This window comes from Phaethon aethereus, assembly GCF_964289735.1.
Source record: "Phaethon aethereus genome assembly, chromosome: 14".
Classification (NCBI taxonomy): Eukaryota; Metazoa; Chordata; class Aves; order Phaethontiformes; family Phaethontidae; genus Phaethon; species Phaethon aethereus.
The window spans coordinates 21,604,949-21,626,333 of record NC_138590.1 but is presented as its reverse complement, the minus strand read 5'-3'; the positions used below and the strand labels follow the sequence as shown (position 1 = coordinate 21,626,333).

General features: G+C 40.6%; 1 protein-coding gene across 1 annotated transcript in view; it reads right to left on the bottom strand.

Moving 5' to 3' along the window:
- KDM3B (lysine demethylase 3B) overlaps positions 1–21,385 on the bottom strand; it is a 69,791-nt gene that overhangs the window by 2,253 nt on the left and 46,153 nt on the right. The window contains exons 15-23 of the mRNA XM_082006231.1: positions 20,461–20,717; positions 16,666–16,932; positions 8,608–8,779; positions 5,418–5,508; positions 5,200–5,330; positions 2,740–2,859; positions 2,106–2,245; positions 1,596–1,772; positions 905–1,039 (exon numbers count right to left, since the gene is read on the bottom strand). Coding sequence (XP_081862357.1) covers positions 905–1,039; positions 1,596–1,772; positions 2,106–2,245; positions 2,740–2,859; positions 5,200–5,330; positions 5,418–5,508; positions 8,608–8,779; positions 16,666–16,932; positions 20,461–20,717 — 1,490 coding nt within the window. The remainder of the gene's footprint in view (positions 1–904; positions 1,040–1,595; positions 1,773–2,105; positions 2,246–2,739; positions 2,860–5,199; positions 5,331–5,417; positions 5,509–8,607; positions 8,780–16,665; positions 16,933–20,460; positions 20,718–21,385) is intronic.

The following is a 21,385-nucleotide window of genomic DNA, read 5'->3' as shown; positions in this document are numbered from 1 at the left end:
CTGTTGCTAGTTACTTGGGAGAAGAGACCAACACCCTCCTCACTACAACCTCCTTTCAGCTAATTGTAGAGAGCGAGAAGGTCTCCCCTCAGCCTCCTCTTCTCCAGGCTAAACAACCCCAGTTCCCTCAGCCGCTCCTCATTAGACTTGTTTTCCAGACCCCTCACCAGCTTCATTGCCCTTGTCTGGGCACGCTGCAGCAACTCAATATCCTTCTTGTAGTGAGGGGCTCAAAACTTAGCAGTTTTCTAGGAGCAGCCTTCTCTCTGTAGAGCTTACTGTCTCGTACACAATGTACTACTTCAGTGCATAAGACGTTCTGTGCACAATTACTAGTTTAAGCAGTCACATTTCTTCAAAGCAAAACACATTTAATTTTCCTGTTTGGGACTAATTTAGAATCATAGAATCACTGAGGTTGCTAAAGACTTTTAAGACCATTGAATCCAATCACTATCACTGCCAAGTTCACCACTAAACTATATCCCTGACTTAAATAAGCAAAGCCTTCAGTTTCAGAGCAATTTTCCTTTAGGCAATAAAGAAATAAATACAAGTGTTCTTGGTCAAATAAACATCTCTCTTCAAAACACAGCACTGCTTTTTCCATTTTAATAGGGTTTTTTTTCTGCTACACTCCACTGTCATTCAGGATTCAGCCATTTAAAAACTTACTAATACCGACACACGCCCTAGTCCAAGAGTGTGAAAGTTCTCTGGAAATCCAAAAGTTTATTACTAATTTTTGTTTACCTAATACTGTAGACATAGGTGCATTAATTATTTTTTTAACACTTATCAAATGAGAGCCTCCAAAGCTGTGGAAGGTTGTTTCAGTTGTAGTACTGAACAAAGCTGGCAAAACACAGGATATATTTAGTGACTACTGTCATAAAATGGTTACCTGCAGTTTATCCTCATGGTTTGTGTGAGTATTAGACAGGTGCCTGAACTCCTGGGTCAGACGGAAGCAGTGCTTCACATGTTCTGGAGATACAAAATCTTCTGCCACTTTAATGCAGCTGTACAAATTATGGACCTAAAAAAAACCCCATATCAAGTGACAGATACAGCAAGATTAAGTGACCCATACAAAACCCCCAAAAACACCACCATCATGTATGTTAGGTTCTTCCACATTCACTTATCAGAAACAGGAACTGAAGCCTATTTGATCTCACACAGAATTGTGTCTGATGGTAAAACCGGAACAAAATACGTGACATCTCACTTGTTCCCTATTCTCCCACATACACTAGTGTTCTCTAAAGCAAGTTCTCTACTGTTCTCCACACTATTTTGGAATTCTGTTCCCTTGGCTGAAGTTTCACTACACAGAAATGTTTTCGCACCAGCCCCCCCAAATTTTTTTTTCTTAATTCCATCACAGTACTGTACACATCATTCAGGTATTTATATAATTTTTACTAATATAATGACTAAGATGCAATTCAAATAGTTCCTCTAAGAACTGCGTATGTTTAAAAAGGAACCTAAGTCGGAAATATTAACTAACAGTTATTTTGAAGTCATAGTTCTGTTGTGTCTCAAATTCGATTCTATTTGTCTATAAGGCCTGGAGTTGGCATACTTACCTGATGGGGAGCACCTGCGGGAATGAACACAGCATCTCCAAGGAACTGCACTATTGCCCAGCCTTGTACACCATACTCATCATAGAGTCGCTTACGTAAAGTCTGGTCCAAGTACCAACTTTGGTCATGAATGGGGTCATGATCTGGGGGATTTTCTTGGCCTTGTTCTTCTCCAACCTAGGGTGAAGATATGGGGTGGAGGGGAAACCATGACACAGCACCTTGATATTGCTGGCTCACAAAAAGCTCTGTACCAGAAACCATAACAAACTATTTCAAGGTAGGACATTACTTTCATTAAGCTCATTTACGTCTTAACTGGTGACATGCATTAGTATGAAAATTCTAGACCAGGCTGAAAACCTGGGAACATAGTAACTATTAATGTCCCCAAAGACAGCATTAGAATACCTATGCACTTGATTTGATAGCAATTGGTATCATTCAGCTGCTGTAAGCAAGCTAGACAAGGAATCCTGTAGGTTCAAGCCTCCTTTGTAACCAACATACCTTCCGGAGAAGTTCCCGTATCTTTTCAGCATCCTTGGCAGCATAGATGTGCCACAATGCTCCAGGTTTCTCTCTTCCTTCATGGATTCGTTGCTTTGTTACATCATCAGCATCTCCCTCATCAATTGTTTTCAGAACCTCTGAAAGTGATATGATTACAAAGCTTCCGACTTTTTACATACAGAAGAGGAAGGAGCATTCTGAGCCACTAAATCCAGTCCCACTGCTACTGCAACTGCTGCATCATACAGTGCACTTTCTAAGCACAACAAGCTTCATCTTAGCAAAATTCAGGAAATGTGTCAATTGACAGCTAATCACAAAGCTCATGAATTCAACCTGAACTAAACACAATTATTTAAATACAAGGAGAAGAAAGAGTAACTTATCACCCTTTCTCCTGCTTTCTTCAAGGAGATACTAGTTTCTAGAAAAACTCTGCTGCTTTCACAGTTGGGAACCAATGAAGCATTACTGCACTTTTAAGTATGTGCTGCAGACATAGCAAACTGCCTTGTATATTTGGGTTATATCTCATAAGCATGACAAGCTTAAACAATAAAAGGTACAGTCTTCTTTTTCACACACATAATTCATTTTTAATGGACAGAAAACAGCTTTCCTCAAACATTACCATCATCATGGGTCCCTTCCCCAATGGGAATCCCAACATACACCATGACATTAACAGCATCAGATACATCCAAGTGCAGGTTTGTGGTACCAACTCGTCTGTCTTCTGCAGTAATTAAGCCTATAATAGAATGTAGAATAAAATAAAATTCTATTTAAGCTCTTATAGAAATAACCTGCATGAAAGATCTTTCTAGAATGCTAACTTTTCACAACAATGAGAACAGAAACCAATGTCAAAGGACAGCCAAAGTAGTTATTTTCATGTTAGGTGTGGTACTTGTACTTCACAACTTTTTCTCTCTGAGGGTCATTTATACAGTCTGTAGTAGGAAACTTAGCTTTCACAATACAAAGTTAGTAGGCATTCTGTGGCACTGTTTTCCTTTGCTTGGAGGTACAAGAGAAACACCGACTGCTGTAAGTGCCATTAGCATCATACTTTGTGCAGCAAGTCACTGGACTGTATAAGTATAAGCCTCCAGCAGCTCATTATTTTCTCATACTTGGCTGTAAAATCCATGCAATAAGATTTCTTCACAGTTAACGTCTGTAAACAGTCCGTTTATTTAGGTAACTGAGTATTGCTTTAAGAACCAAGATTTAGTCACAATTTTTCTATCTTAATGTTTTAAAATGCTATGCACATGTAAGACTTTACCTCACTAATGAGAATTTTTTTCCACCACGTACTCAGAAAACAAAGCCATATACTTAAAACCAAAATATACTTAATACACTAGAAAAGTTGCTCTTATTCACCAGACGGAATTACTGTTTTTATATCTAGGTCCACCCTTTAATTTGTCTGTAAAGCAGCTAAGAGCAAAAAGATACAAAACTATTTTTATAGACAGACCTAGCTAATTTTTTCTTTTTAACTTTAAAGTAAACAAAGTGTAATATTTTCTCTCTTTGGACCAAGACGTATACATCTAAGAAGGATCAGATAGTCAAGGGTTATATTTTATGCTAAAAAATACTGTCCACACTCCCTCCACAAACTGATACAAAGTAGAAGAAAACTTTGACATTTAAGATAAATTCAACAAAATTAATCCATTCCTTCCATTGCTAGCAACTAGCAATACACAAAGACAAGTTGGCCATCACTGATTACCTTGCTTCTTGCTGCACTCTTACATATATATATGCTTGATTACATTATAAGCTCTTCAGTGTGCAGCCTTCTTCACTCAACTTACATGTCAAGTAATGCATAAACCAAAACACCGAACACCGTTAAATACTGAGTAAGCTCAATTTGCCCAAGTTCACAAATGCCTATTTTTTTAAATCATATTTGTGATGTCATAGTGCTAAAAAAAAAAAACCAACCATGACAAAATAACCCCACAAACACCTTCTCAGAACTGCAATATGGTGGTTTACAGCTTAAGTCTAATGCACATTTGGTTTCTGAGCTAAAACATTTTTTTAAAAAGATGAAACAAAGAAAAAATCTTTTATATTCTCAAGTGAGCTGTTTACTGCAGGTATATCAATAATTGGAATGCAAAACCTTAAAAAAACCTGCACCCTTGTCTCATAAATTTTCAGAGAGAACTACAGAAGTTACATTAGGTTAAGTTTGGTTCCACATACTTGCTTTGCAAGATGGCTGCAACTTTTTCTTTATCAGTATCACTTCACATTTTTCACTACATACAAAGAGCAATTACTTTATCTTACTCTAAAGTTGCAAAAGTACGTACTTCCAAATCAGTTGGTTACTTAAAAGTATCCTGGAACTTTTAAAAATCATTTGTTTTAAATTAAAAGTCTCCAAAATCTGCTTTTGGCCATGACCTCAAAGTCAGTACACTCAGGAACTGAAATAATGCACAAGTTGGTATGACATGCATGAAGCGTTCACATATCCTCCACACTCTGCTATATTGACAATCATTTGAAAATTTAATGCTTCACAGCCCCATGCAGGGTATGTGTTCAAAGGTTTCCTCCATGTGTATGCTATTTACCTACTATATAATTACAGTCTTAAGAGGACAAAACTATCCAATTCAGGTAGCTGAACATGGTCACAGTTTTGTCTTGCATGTTGTCTGCGGTCTGTGTTGTTAGACATGGATGAAGAAAACTACAACACCGGTCAGAAACAGGAACACACAGATCAAAGTGCCCAGAAGCTGGCTTAATTTTCCTCTCAATTTTATCAATTGGTCTCAAAAAGATATTAACTTCTCCTTGAATCCTGTATTGGTATTATGCTTATTATATTTCTTAAATAATAATTGTTTGCAAACTTATCATATGTACATCTCTTGGAAACCACAAGGCAAAAAAGGGCACATCTGACAGAGAGAGGACTAGCATAGGAAAAGATCACGGGACCAATTAGGATAAGCATTGAGTTTTGATTAATGCCACAGCCTTGCATAGGCCCAAAGTATAACAAAGACTGACAAAAATCAACACCTGCAGAACTATTCTCACATACCATAGGCATTGTACATTTTGGGACCCAAGTCAGGACGGACAAAGTAGCTTGGCAGCCTAGAAGCCAAATTCAGTCTGCCATCCCTCTTGGTATATTCAGGAAGAGGAAGATTTTCCATCAAGTCCTCAAACCTAGAGAGCAAAAAGAGAACAAAGGCATGTTTTCCTCCTGTAGTGCCTACAGCAGTCCTGTAGACTTTGATACTCAGGTTCACTTACCTTGTAGGCATCATATCTCTAAAGTCCTCCCCTGGAGGCCAATCCTTTAACTTTAGTACCATTGGCTGACCATCATCTGACCTGAGCCGTTCTGCAAGAAACAAATTAAGATTTCTTCATGTAATATCTTTTTACCACAGCCCATTACCTTGTTTAAGCTCTAAGTCTTTTGTACCAAGACCTCTTAGATTGCGCAGCAAAATGGATCCCCTTTTTTTCTTTGGGCTTCCAAGTATCATCAACAATAGTTTAACAATTAGATCTCTCTCATACCTACAGCAGAAGTTTGACAGATCTTGCACAGCTGCTAAGTTTTAGAATAGCTTTTATTCAACTTTGAAAACAAGCCTTTCCAAAGCATTCTGCCTTACTACTTTTACCAAAGTTTAACGGAGTTTTATCTTTCATTTCAAGAGGAGTGGTGCTTCTATAGAATTGAAGTTATTGGTTCATGCTCTGAAAGCAACCCTAACCCTGGTATAAAGCAAGAAACCATGGTACACCACACTCAAAAAAGCTAAATGGCAGGTGGTTACTGAAGAAGACAGCCTTTAATTTTTAAAATTCCTGTTGCTGGAGGCACTCAAATTAGCAGGGTGCCGAATTCAAACGTGTTCTTCAATTCTAGAGTAGTACGTGAGTCCTGACTGGTAACAGAAAAAGCTGGCAGCACAGAGAGATGACATTATGTATACAACAGTGAATGTACAGTATGACAGCACTGACCACATCAACTGCTGTTTTGCCTCAGATGTTACAATGGCTAACAGAGTATATCTGGAAGTAGTATGTGCAGCAGCTTAAAAGACTCCACATAACATTTAGAGAGAAACAAAGTTCACTCTTCTACCAGGTTCTTCACAACTCCACACGAAGCCATCAGTTGAAAAACAGGATGTACTGCAGTCTGACACCTCTGCAACCCCTTTTCCCCAGAAAGTAACATCTTTTACTTCCTACCTTACCAAGGATTGTCAGCCAAACAAAAAGCAACTGATCTTACCCAGGCCTAGCAGAGCTGCTGACGGCACCAAAAGAGAAAACCTATCTAAGAAACTAGGACTCGGAGACCTGTGAATCACAGCTACGTTATGTATCAACAGGCTACAGAAGACAGCCTTAGTTTGCAACATGAAAACTTATTTTATTGAAATTAAAAGGAATTAAGAACTGCAGATATGTAAACCAAAGTGACTGATTTAAAGAAAACGAATTTTTATGAGCTACAGATTTTAGAGAGGCAAGTGAACTGAAAAGTTCAAGGACTTGAATTTAAAGATGTTTTAGAACTTCCCATATTCAAGATTTTGAACTCACAAAGGATCTTTGTTCCGAACAAGGAGAAGAAACTTGTAGGAAGGCTAATCAGAAAGGGCAGAGTGAAGAGCTACCTGGAGGAAAATATTCAGATCTGATAAATTACACGAAACTGGAGAAAACCCAGAAAACATCTGATCAGCAAAGAAAAACAGGTCTAAGAAGAATCAAAACAAAAAGTGAGACCTGCCAAAAGTCCACTTATAACTCAAAGATATTAAAAGTAAACAGCACAATATCAAAATTAACTAAAATATCATATAGAATAATTAAGGGATTATCTCAATATCACCTCCAAATCCAGCGGCTGTTCTACATCCCTGCAATAACTGCAGAGCAGGTGGGGTGGAGAACCAGCCACATATTTGAGAAATCTAAAATTAATGTAATGCAGAGAAGTCAGAGTTGTCATATAATTTGTAAACAGTTTTCATGTGAGTTAGTGTGTGAAATTCTGGACTAGTAGCAAATAATACTCTTCTAAATTGGGGATTGCACATGGCTCGAAAACACTAAATAAGATGTATTTAAAAAGGGATCAGGTTTTCCAGCCTAGTTCACTAACATTTCTCATATGAAGTGTTGTAAAGGCATTGTCTAAAAGAAAGGCAGCAGCTCATTTTGCTGAAAGGAGCATATCTGTCTAGAGACAAATTACAAATAACATTTCGCAAAGATAACTTGACCCATACAAATTTACTATTTTCATGAATGAACCTAGCACAAAAGCTAAGAGTTTGTGAAGTTTCCCAATTACCATTAATAGACAGGAAGACCACACAGTTATATCCTTCCAGGCCATTCATTTCTGAGTAATAACAGAAATAGTACAAAATTTAATAGTACAAAATACAAGACTCTGTACTTGGAATCATATAAAAACAAGTCAAAAGCTGAAAAAAAACCCTAAGTCATTCGAAAGTGACTAGGGAAGGGAATATTCTTGGTCTACAAATCTATCATTGCTTTCGCTGTTGAACAAACTTTCCATTAAGTCATCCAGCAGTTCACCATTTCTGCTATGTGCACACAGCAATAAATATAGAAAACATTTTATACACAACACTAAAATCAGCAACATTGCAATGAACTCTTACGACTCTAACATCTGTAAATGTGAGACCACTGAGATCTAGGTATATAAAATCTAAGATAGAGCACTCTGCTTTTCAGAAGCTCTTTAACCTGACCAGTTATATCCGCAGGAATTTTAACTGGTTAGCTTCCACATCCACACTTGACAGAAGGTTTTCTCAAAGAACTCAACCATTAAGTAATGTGTTACCACATGAGGTAGGCATGCAGCATTGCTATTCATAATACATATAAACATGTATTTGTACTTGCAGATGATCTACTATAAAAATTATTTGCAATGTCAAGTTTACTTAGTTGATGTATTCCACCAAGTCTGAGTTTTAGCATCAAAAGCCTCACTCTGTTTTAGTTCTGCAGGTTCCCCTTAGTTTTACAATAAATGTTGAATTTGGAAGCAGAGTAAGGGTAGTCAAATCACTTACTGTCTTAGTAACGGTAACTGATGATTAATTTCACCGAGGAAAGTTCAAAAAAAGTAGTTTCCTATTAAATGGATAATCTTTTGACACATTGAAGTAACACACACGAACACGCTATAGTACAGACGAAGTTTTCTTGGGCAGCCCTGCCCTAATCTTCACTAATGAAGTATTTTCTAGAGTGCACTACATATAAGGAGCAATGGCTTCTTTGGATGATACTGGTAGCTATTCAGATTTTTTTATTTATTATTTTTTCATTTCTTTATTTTTTGAGAAAATAGGTGGAAAAAGAAGAGTTGAAGGTAGCAAGACAGACTGCTCAGTTAAACTAGTCAGCCATAGATATTACTTACTAGATATTATCTCAAAGCCATCCCAGAAGTCACGCACTTTCACGTCTGAAATTATGGCACAGTTCCTGCAGTTCACCAAATCTACATCTTGATCTCCAAATTCCAGGCTGAAAGCTTCTGGCTTCCAAAGCTCTGACTTCAACTTCTTATGGACACCAGATACCAGCACGGGCTGAGAATACAAAGATGAATGCTTACTCCACCATAACCAAATTTCTTACACGTGCAACCAAACTTTCTTAAGAGCTGAGACTCCTGGCTACCAACATACAAAAGAAACCACAAATCTATTTTCATCCATGTCTGGTTTTTGTGCTTCAAACAAATAACCAGAGTCAAAGCAAACTTCATTTCCAGGCCATGTGCAGTTGCCTTAGAAGTAGTATTGTATTAGACTTACTAAGGCAAGTGTATTAGGTATACACGGCAAGGTGTTGGCAGCAGGGCTGGGCTCTGTGAGATGAGGCTGGGAGCTGCCCCTTGCTGGACACAGATGGTTCCACCTGGCTCCAACAGACCCATCACTTGGCCAAAGTTGAGCCCATAAGTGATGCTGGTGGCACCTCTGTGATAATAAGAACAGGTAAAAAATGCTCTGCAGCTGCTGGGGGGCAGGGCAGAGGGAAGGAAGTGAGAGAAACAACTCTGCAGCCACCAAGGTCAGTGAAGAACGTGCTCCAGAGATTCCCTTGCAGCCTGTGGAGGACCATGGTGAAGCAGATATCCACACTGCATGTCATGGAGGACCCCACACTGCAGCAGAGGGAGGTGCCCTGAAGAAAGCTGAAGGAGAGCCCATGCTGGAACAGGGTCGGGTCCTGGCAGGAGCTGTGGCCCTTGGAGAGAAGCCCATGTAGGAGCAAGGTTTCTGGCAGAAACTGTGGCCCACTAGGAACCCATGCTGGAGCAGTCTATTCCTGAAGAACTGCGGCCCATGGAGAGGGCCCACGCTGGAGCAATTTGTGAAGGATGGTATCCTGTGGGAAGGACTCCATACTGGAGCAGCAGAAAAGTGTGACGAGGAAGGAGCAGCAGAGACGAAGTGTTATGAACTGACCATATCCCCCATTATCTTCCACCCACCCTGTGCTGCTCCAGGGGGCAAGGAGGTAGAAGAGTTTGGGATGAATGAGTAAAGTTGAGCCTTTAGGAAGGAGGAAAAAGGGGGGGGGGGGGCAAAGTGTTTTTAGCTTTGTCTTTGTTACCCACCATCCTATTCCATTTTTAGTTGGCAATAAATTAAATTACTTTTCCAAAAGTTGAATCTGCTTTGCCTGTGACAGCAATCACTAAGTGACCTCCCTGTCTTTATCGTGACCCATAAACTTTTCCACCTTATTTTCTCCCTCTGTCCTGTTGAGAAGGGGAAGTGAGAGAGCAGCTGCATAGGTGTCAGGCAGCCAGCCAAGGTCAATCCACCTGTGGAAGTACAGTGGGTGTTGAGTCCCACCACCTCTCCTTTTTTTAAGCACAAATGCAGCTACCACTAGAAACAGCATTTGTAGTAAAGCCTTCTCATATGAAATTTTCATATTCTGATACAAATTTTTCAACTATTTCACTAATTCTTTATGTATAATCATGGACCATCATCAATTCCCTAGTACAAAACCAAGTAGCAAAAATGTGGCTGTTCACTCACAAGAGGGGTTTTAAGATGTTTATGCTAAACATGTATATACATTCCATACCAAGATTTGAGCAGCCTCTCCCCATAAACACTCAAGGCATTTGTCAAACTAATACTAGGAAAAGGTATACCAGACAATCCTCCCAACACTGTCCAAGACCTTGTCAGTTCCTCTCACCCTGCAATCTCTAGAGCGAGTTACAAGACTTGAGAGAGAAGGAAAAGAAGGTATGAACTTGCACATGGACTATCCCACCTGAAGAACTTTAGGTTTAGTAACTGTTCAAATGTTCAAATGACAGTTCACATGTCTACGTAAGTTTGACTCAATTCCAAGCTGTGCCCTATACATTAACAATGATCTGAAGGTGGATCTTGGCTTTATTTGCATGAGGAGCACAGATGCCCCTAGATGTTCTAGTAGTATCAGCGCATTAGACAAAGATACCTACAGAGCTATAGACAAGCAACTCCAAAGTTATGTTGCTTAAAAACACTCCAGTAACTAACCACTGCTTGACCTGAATTGCTTGATCCATTTCAGTCCCTAAGTAAGGACAACTATTTATTCATAAATGAATGGAGGGAAAAAAACAAACTTTGGAGTTAACAGAAATGGCCTTGGTTTTCAAACATAACACAACATAGCCCTTAAGTTCTACAAGGCAGCAATGAAATATCAACTCCAGAAGTGAGGTTTAAGAAAACAAAAAGGGGTTGTTACTTTACTCCTGTCAACTTCAGAAAAAGAAAAGAAAAAAAAAAAAAAAAAAGAGCCAAAAAACCCCACAGGGCCATTTAGGTTGGAAGGGACCACCCTCACGCTAAAAAGTGTTTTCTTGTGTTCAGGTTGAACTTCCTGGTTTTTAATTTGTGCCCATTGCCTCTTGTCCTGTCAGCAGGCTCTGCTGAGAAGACTCTGGCTCCCTCTTCCTCATTGATAAGATTTCCTCCCCGCACTTCCCCGAGCCTTCTCTTCTCTAGGCTGAACAGTCCCAGCTCTCCCAGCCTGTCTTCACATAAAAGATTCCCCAGTCCCTTAATCATCTTTGTGGCCCTTCGCTGGACTTGCTCCAGTAAGCCCACGTCTGTCTTGTACTGGGGAGCCCAGAACTGGACACAGTGCTCCAGGTGAGGCCTCTACCAGTGCTGAATGGAGGGGAAGGATCACTTCCCTTGACCTGCTAACAACGCTCTTCCTACTGCATCCCTGGATACCACTGCCCTTCTTTGTTGCGAGGATGCATTCTTGGCTCACGTTCAACTCCTTGTCCACTGGGACCCCAAGGTCCTTCCAGGCAAAGTTACTTTCCAGCCAGCCGCTCCCCAGCATGTACTGCTGCGGGGTGTTATTCCTCCTGAGGTGCTGGACTTTACATTTTCCCTGGCTGAACATCACGAGATGCCTCTCGGTCCAATACTCCAGGTGCCTCTGAATAGCAGCACAACCGTCTGGTGTATCAGCCATTCCTCCCAGCTTTGTATCATCTGTAAACTTGCTGAGGGTGTATGAACTCTGTCCCATGTATGTCATTAATGAGGATGTTAAGTAGTCCTCAACGCCATACTGACCCCCTAGGGTACACAAGTAGTGACTGGCCTCCAGCTGGACTTCATGCTAGTGATCACCACCTTCTGAGCATGGCATTTCAGTCAGTTTTAAGTCTACCGCACTGCCCGCTTATTTAGTCCGTACATCATCAGTTTATCTGATGACATTATGACAGTATCAAAAGCCTTATTAAAGTTAAGATAAAAAACATCCAGCACTCTCCCCTCATCCACCAAGGTTGTAGTCTCCTACAGAAGGCTACAAGGCAGGTTAAGCATGACTCAACCAGCATTCCTGAGCCCTTCTTCTCTTCAGGACCGTATCCACGGGATTCTTCTAAGCAGATATCCAAAAAGGTGTAAGTCTGCTCCCCTGAAGACTAGGCTTGTGATCTTGCTTTTTTTGCTTGGCTCCCTCCTCTCAGGATCTTGAGCCAAACCCCACCACCTGATAGTCACTGCAGCCAAAGCTGCCCCTTACCTTCATATAAACAACCCATTCTTCCTTGTGTGTAAGCATAAGGTCCAGCAGAGTGCCTTTCCCTAGCTGGCTCCTTGATCAGCAGTGTCAGGACATCGTCATCAATGCACTCCAGAAAACTTCTGGAGTGCTTCTGACCTGTTGTATAGTTCCTCCAGCAGATATCAGGGTGGCCCCATGAGGCCCAGGAAATGTGAACATAGGGCTTTCTCCAGTTGTCTGAAGAAGGCCTTATCACTTCTTCTTGATCAGGTGTTCTGTAGCAGACACTCGCCACAACATTGCCCACATTAGACTGCTCACCAATCCTGGCCCATAAGCTCTCAAATGGCTCATCATCCATTCCTACACAGTTTCATGCATTCCAGCTGCTCCCTCACATAAACAGCAATGCTCCCTCATCACCCTCCTGGCATGTCCTTCCTGAACTGTCCTTCCTGAACAGCCTGTACCTATCCCTTGCCATATGAGAGTTACATAAGCTATCCCACCACTTCTCAGTCAAACCAATGAGATTGTGGCCGTGCAACTACACGCCAATTCCTCCTGTTTGTTCCTGTGGCATATGCATTAGTGTACACGCACTTCAGAAAGGCACCCAGTCATGCTGATTTCCCTGAAACAGTATGAGAGCTTTCCTCACAATTCTGTGATGTACAGTTCCTTACTTCTGTGCATATGCTTGAGATGGACATCATTCATCCCTGTTTTCTTGAGTATGACGTTTCGCCTATTCAAATCACCCCAGACTGCTTGCTTACCAGCCCAATCAACTAATTCCTTTCTTAATCATTGGTCATTCCCTCCCTGTCATTCCTAGCTTACAGATCTCCTAATCAGGTTGGCCAGCCTGTTGGCAAAGATGCTTTTGCCACACTCAGATGGATCCCATCTCTTCCAACCAGTCCTCAACTCTCAAAGAGGTTCCCATGATCATAAAACCTAAAACCCTGTTGTTGAAACCAGCTGCACAAGCAATGCTTGACATGCAGAATTGGTCAACCCCTCTACCCCTCACTGGCAGGACTAAGAAAACCACCTGGGCTCCATGACCTTGCCCACTACTCCCAGAGACATGTAGTCACTCTTGATACTGTCCAGGTCTCCCTGGTAGTATTTTCCTGCCAATAAAGAAGAACAGAAGGTAAATGTCTGAGGGACAAACAAGTTTTGGCAGTCTTTCCATTATGTCTGAAATGTGACATAATCTGCTGCTGACAAGCAGCAAACCTCCCTAAGATGAAAGAGCAGATACACTGATCCAAAGTTTAAATATATTCCATTCCCAGCAGGAATTGTAACATTAAGGCAATGGAAAGCTTTTAACCATATTCTACAAAAACCTAGCAATCATGGATGATGAGTAAAATGACAGTACCTTTCACAGGATGGGCAGAAACTGCTGCCAGGTAGACTTCAAACTGATGGGTACACTAGTCTTCTTCAGTCCAGGAAAATAATGACAAATTTGAATTCCTGCTGTATTCACTTGACCACTTGAACATAACAATTTAAAAAACAAACAAACAAAAAAACAAACTCCCTACTTAACCTAGGAGAACCCTTCCAGCTATTAAGCAGAGAACTTCTCATGGAAGAAAGAAAATGCTCTCTGTAGTGAAGAACACAGCTAGGGTTGCAAGAGAAAAGGATAGCAGACTTGATTGGTAGACACTTCCTGCTAGATCTGCTCTCAAACTACAGGAATAAAACAACTAAAAACCTCCAACACCAGCCCAAATCTTCAGTATCTCAAAAAAGAGAAAGCCTAATATGAAAACTCAGAAGAGAAAAGGTTGCTACAGGATGAGAATCCTGACAGTATCCCCACATGAGCAACAACTATGCTCAGGACAGCAAAATGCTCCTGAAGAACAGCTCCAGAAAGAAATAATCCTATGGTTTGTCAGTGAATTGTGGGATAAGTAAGAGTTTAACTTATTGTTGACAATTTCTAAGACAAAGGAGTTGAAAAATGTTGCTCTTTCTGCATGACACTGGAAGAGTGCCACTCATTATCCATTTGTTAAAGGGAAAAGAATTTTCTCTTTTAACAATTTGGGATGTTACCACAGCTAAGATCTTCACATGGCTCAGATCTAGTGTCCAGTGTGCATTTATTGTGCTGGGGAAGGTAGCTAAGAGGTTCTTTCCAACTAACCTTTTCCAGCCCATAAAATGGGAAGGGGAAGATGATCTGGGCAATAGTGGTGGAATTAATGTTCTTTGACTTCACTTTTAAAGGTTCAGCTGGGGTGTACAGGAGGATGTCAGCCAAGGGAGTAGAGTTTGTTAAGAGAATCTCTGCTTGGAGAAATTCTGTTTAGAACAGCCTTGTCAAGACAGTGATGAGCCTGCCCGGGTCACCTTGCTCCCTCTTGTGCAGGAGTAACAGAGGTAGATCGCTTTCCGCATTGCAGCAGGAAACTCACTTGAATGCAACACCACTGCAGAATCCTTGAATGAGCAAGGGGCCTGCCTAATCTGTTGCTATACAAGGGGTCCTCTGAATGATAAAGTCACTCAAAAACATCAATAGGACATCTTGGGGCAAAGCCTAAAAACAGAGGGTCACAAATAGTACATGAGCATGACAGCTGTTGCCAGAGCCTCAGAGTGTGCACCAGCTTGGAAAGTGATGCACACTGTAAGCTACACACCTGACAGAAGATCAATAATCACATCTCTAGACTCCATAAAGAGTCTCTCAGGATTCATTAACAGTCAAGAACCCCATTGGGCTACTGAAATATCTTGCACCTGCTGATAAACCAGTCTCATTTTCAGAGAAACTGACAAGCACATCTTCTGTAAAGTAGCTCCCCAAAAATTTAGGATCCTCCTCAGAGAGACAATAGTATTATTTGCTGACACAGAGGGTTAAGAAAATTATCCAAGTATACCAACCAGAAACTAAGGAGCAATTTGCCAAGTCAAGCAGATAACTGACACCACAGTACTGCCAAAGCACGATCTGAAATCCTTCGTAAATCAGAAAGATGCAACAGGTTAAAAAAATAAAAAAAAAAACCCTGTGCACTCCAAAAAAAAAAAAAAAATCAGGACAAGAAGATAACTGCAATACCAGCAGAAAGCTAAGCTTCTAGTCAGACAAGCAAGGGTGTGCTGCACAGTAGCATCTTCCACCGATTACAGGAGCTGGCTAGAGGAGTCAGAGACAGAACTGGTAACTCTGTGGCTGGTGGTGCCACAATTCTCTCCACAGTTCTCATGTCTACATGCTAGTTATGCTTGTGCCCAGGGGACCCAGAAAATGTGCAGTCCCATGGGACACGCTAAACTTAACTGAAAAGTACTCTACTTCTGGCAGGAATGGACCCTGAATGCCAAAAGAGGAACATGAAGTCTAATCTGTTCCTCAGCCACAGCTCAGCAGTCCACATATCTTGTGAGCAACCACAAATAAGTATGGAATGTGAGTGACAAGAGCATTAGCACAGTAACAGAACAGCTGACAACAAGGACTTCTCCAGAAAAGGTGATGTGGGACGTAACTGTCTAGCACAAATGGTCTCAATTCTGATTAGTCAGTGAAGCTAACGGTGCCAGAGGTAGCTGCAGAACCAAGTGCCAAGAACATAGTTTGAACACTGATGGACACCATATTCTGTTAGAGTTAAGGGTGCACATCCTCTGCAGCAGCAGCTACTCACTCATTTTTTAAGATTCAGCTTTTCTGACCAGGCCAATCTTTATGACTTTCTGAAGAAGTCTAAGCTGTAGCACTATGGATTGAGATCTGAAAAAGTGGCCATGCTGGCAGCAGGTCTAAGGTCCAGTCTCCTGACTGAAGGCCTAACCAGATGATGATCCCTCAGAAGAAACCAGGAGAGTGCTCATTACATGAGATGCTGAGTTCAAAACAATACTTGGGTTCACATAGGCTGTAGGCTCAAGATGAGACACTGCATCAAGTACACTCAAAAATTTCAGCAGAAATTCCTGCATGCAGCACTTCTATTCTTGCACATGCTGCAGTTGGAAGGAATGGAGCTTCTCCTGAGGCTATAAAGCATTGAGTATGGGGTAGATGCTAGGATGCATGCAGGAAATCAGTGGATTCACTACTGGGCTGTAGTAGAGCAGGTTCAGCATGAACCACGCCACAACTACAAAGGCTGTCGCAGCAAACATCCTCATTCTGGTAAGCTGAGAAAAGCTCAGTGTGCTTGGCACATGGGCTTGAGTCAGTATAGCATGGAGCGGACAGGGACGCTGTGTCCCCTGTTTATAGTGCTACAGTTGAAATATTCATTCGTCATATTCACTCAGGAGCAATTGGCCAAAGCTCAAATGGACTTGTCAAGAACCAAGGTACAGGTTAAAATTTCAGGATACTTATAAGCAGTAAGGTTGGCTATTTGTCATCACCCACCTGGCCTTGTTTCCAGCACTCCCTGAAGATCTTCCAGTTGTTTTTGTTGCTAGGATCATGAAGGCAAAGGAGTCTACCATCACACAGCCAAGAGTGGGAAGTATGTGGATCCAGCACATTTAAGCCCATTACCATTTCCTTCACCTCTCTCTGTGTGTCAGCTAAATTACTAGCTCGTTTTGCAGCATCAGATGTCTTCTTATTTTCCACCACAGAAGCAATGATATGGTCTAAGAAGTTAGGCAGGCTGGCTTTACCTTTGGCCCCCTAGAAGATATAAATCCAGAGTAAGTTTAGCCTTGCAACAGCATACATATTATTAACACATATCTGCTCTCATTCAGATTTTAGTCATGGATATCTTGCTATCAACAGTAAAAAAAACCCCATGCAACAGTAAACAAATCAGCTCAGAGACAGGCATGTATCCAGTAAGAGCAGAAACAGTTATTCCCCTGTTTCATAATAGTAAATCTTAACCTGCCGCAGGCTATCTAGAAAAATATTACAGCAAACAATCATGGAACAGAAAACTTAAGTGATCTAAACTCTGCTACTTTAATGGTAAAAATGGTTCACATTTTTCTTAACTTCATTAATATCTCAACTCTACTTCCCCATTTCCCTCATTCCATTACTAAGAAAGTGAATTCAACCCTGGCACAGGTAAGCTGACAAATACGGGAACATCAAGTAAACACTGACAGAGAGGAGAAAGTGCTTCCTGTATGTATAGTGTTAATAGAAACATTAGTAGACAGCCTAAAACTCCTCAAGAGATCTTTAAAAAATCAAGAGAGATCAAGAACACAATCTTAAATTGTGTTCCTAACTAAAAAAAAAAAAAAAAAAAAAAAGCAAGCCCTGCCTATAGCAAGATACTTAAGACACTAAATATATTTTATAAGTTCAACAGAAGATGAACACTAACTGGATCATTATTCACAAGACATCTATGGGAGGGAGCAGGGTTGTGATAGATTTCTCGTAGCAAAGAGCTTCTCATTCTAGCAGAAAAAATGCATCACCTCTCAAAAAAAGCAAACCAGGGACTGGAAGCTGAGTGAACAACAACAGCGAAAAAACTATTACTGGAACAATTTTGCCATCTTCTTTAAAACTAAAGTTCAATAGACAGAAAATTTACCATATACAGAGCTATCAATCTAAAACCTCACACTGTTCATAACTGAAGACGTTCATTCAGTAAAAAATATTCATGGAAATACAGCAGAGTTTAGGTCAGAAGGCAGACCTAGAGATCGTTTGGTATGACTGTCTGCTGAAATCAGGTTAAATTACCCTGAGCTGGGTCAAACCAAACCTTTAGTTCTCAGGGAAGGAGATTACATCACTTCTCTGAGCAGCCTATTCCACTGCTTGAATGTAAAGTAAGAATTTTTTCTTATATCCAGATAGAATTTCCACTGAAGCAAGTTGTGTCCATTGCATCTTGCCCTGTTAACCGTGAATCCTTGTGAAAGGAGTACCTCCATGTTCTCTACAAGTACCTTTCAGATGTGGTAAGATCAAACATCCCCAAAGCATTCTCTTCTCTAGGATGAAGGGAACCAGTTTCTTCAATCCCTCTTCATGTGTCAAGCTCTTCACTGTTTTAATCATTGTTCATGGCCCTCCATTGGACTCCCTCCAATTTTTCAGTGTCATTCTTCAGCTGGGGAGACCAAAACTGGAAACAGTGTTCCAGGTGTGGCCTAGCAAGTGCTGAGTAGAATAATCACCTTCCTTGATGTGCTCTGCTTCCTGATGCAGCCCGAGACAGTTTGCCTTCACGGCTGCAAGGGTGCAATGCTGACTCATGTTCAGCTTGCTGTCCTCCAGGACCCTGAGCTCCTTTCAGAAGGGTTACACCCCTGCTAGCCAGTCCCCAGTCTGTACTGTTACTTGGGATTATATTAGTTTTCTACAGCTTGTCTTATGCAAGTAAGACTAGATCATAACATCATCCACTTAAAAATGTACTTTACGCTAACTCTCCAGAGGCCATGAAATAGATAATATGCAGGGTAACTACTACAGTCAATGCTAACTACTCTTTACAACAGAATGTCAATGCTCCAGAAACACTCAGGTGATTCTCTTCACGAGCAGCAATCTATTACTCCTCTCAATCTGACCAATACAACTGCTGTTTCTCAAGTATGATTTGTTCATATACATTCTATACTGAGCATCCAGGCATTCAAGTGGGGGGTTGGACCAGAGTTCCTCACAAGTTCGTTCAAATGTAAATTACTCTGTGAAGACCATAAGTCAACAAAGTTAAAAAAAGACATTACACAATAGTTCTGATTCAGTGTGGTGACAGAATGCACCTTGATGAGAGTTGCAGGTACAGGGATATAAGTTGAGACAGGCCGTCTCAGGCCTTGAGGGAATAACTTGCTTTAAAACAAGTCATCACAATTTCTTTGCCTGTACTCAGTGATGCGAGGCTGGGGGAGGCAGTATTACTGAATGCATTTCCCTGTAGCAGTGACATATTTTCCCGTACAGCTGTACAGTTCCCTCTACCAAAAACAAACAACACGAACTATTATTAAGGTTCCATCCTTCCAGCCTGACACAGAAGAAAAAAAAAAAATTCTGCTATGAGACAAGCCATGTCACCATCATCCTCATTCCATCTGCCTAAGCTTTTGGAGACAGTATTCTCCAAGAAGAGCTAAGGCTTGATAAATTCTACAGAATCTATCCTTCTCTTAAACTAAATGCTTTTAAGCATTTCAAATATCATTGATTTGTTCAAGGTTTTTTTAAGGTTATTTCCTCCAAAATAGATTAAAGAGAAACAAAGTATCCTTATTCCAAAATGAGTATCCAGAAACAGCAACTACACCTTAAATTTTTTTTTGTGTGTGTGTTCAGTTTTGGGCCCCTCGCTACAAGAAGGACATTGAGGTGCTGGAGCGTGTCCAGAGAAGGGCAACAAAACTGGTGAGGGGTCTGGAAAACAAGTCCTATGAGGAGCAGCTGAGGGAACTGGGGTTGTTCAGTCTGGAGAAGAGGAGGCTGAGGAGGAGACCTTACCACTCTCTACAATTTCCTTGTAGAGATGTTGGTCTCTTCTCGCAAGTAACTAGCGACAGAAGGAGATGAAATGGGCTCAAGTTGCGCCAGGGGAGGTTTAGACTAGATATTAGGAAAAATTTCTTTACTGAGAGAGTGGTCAAGCATTGGAATAGGCTGCCCAGGGAGGTGGTGGAGTCACCATCACTGGAAGGGTTAAAAAGACATGCAGACATGGCACTTCAGAATATGGTTTAGTGGGCATGGTGGTGTTGGGTTGACGGTTGGACTTGATGATCTTAAAGGTCTTTTCCAATGTTAATGATTCCGTGAAATTCTTAAATTCGTATGTTAAATGCCTTTCAAGTATACATAAGTTTTTTTAAGGAACTAGTTTGCTTTTAGGTTTTTGTCTTTTTCTGTGGTATGCTCTTGCAATATTTTTGAAGATGTGGAATTTAAAGTGAGCTTTTATAGGAATGCTGATTCTCAAATAAACAATTTAAAGGGTATATTTAACTCACTTTCTCGGTCTCCTGCAAGGAATAGCTTCTCCACAGCAGTAGTAAACCAAACCACAAACTAACAATCAGCACCAAAATTCCCTACAACTTAGTGAGGTGGTGAGTTTTGATGAGATAGTTTCAGCATTTGTTTCAACATTTAAGAATAAGATACTATAAAAACATTTAGATGAAAACTGTTAGATCATCATGAAATTCTTTCCTAGAACAGATATTGTTGAAGGAATACAAAATTATTTACCGTAGAAGCTGCAGAAAAGACCGGAGGAAAGGGGATTCCTGTGTCTAATGGGACCTGAGGAAGCTTTCCTGGCCCTGTGTGTAGCAGGTCTCTGAGGCTGGAGCCTTCAGCTTTGTTGCTAGATGTCACTGGGCCCAACAAGAGGCTATTAAACAGCTTTGGGGTTAGTGGGGAAACCTTTGTACTGGAGTTGAAGGAATCCAATCCAAAAGGTGAATGGGATTCTTTATTAAGCACTGACCTCAGTGATCCTGATTCTGCAAGATAAATATCAACATCGGGGGAAAAAAAGAAAAAAAGAAAAAAGGCAAAGTTCAAATGGTCAAAGTTTTCTGAAATTATTTTCTCTTGCATTAAATAGGCTTTTGACACAATCTTGTGGTAAAGGTAAATTATCACTGCAACAGTGAATGAGGCACCTCAAAAAGAATCAGAGACATCACATACTTCAGATAGATTTTACCCTTAGTATGCTGTTAAAGGTTTTGAATAGCACTGCAGATCTAATCTGAAAGTGTTTCATACACAAGAAACCACAATTTTGCAATAGACTAAATTTAAAAAACGCTTCCTTGACTTTCTGAATTAATGTTTCAGTATGAAATATTTCAAATTTTTTACTACAGTTAAAATATTACAGTGGCTAAACCCTTCAAAACTAGTGCAAGAACCATGAACATTTAACATTGACATATACAGTAGTTCCTGCTAGATGTATGGACAGGAATAAATCCTGTGTTATTCATACCACCACTGACAACTGGGAGGTGTATTCTATAAACAGTTATTTCATACTGAGAATCACACTCAAACTATTGAGTATTAAAGAAGTTCTAAGCATTCATCTGACCCTCCAGGTAGACTCTCTCAATTCTTTGGAAATGCACTCTTCACATAGCACACAAAACAGCTTTATTTACTTCAA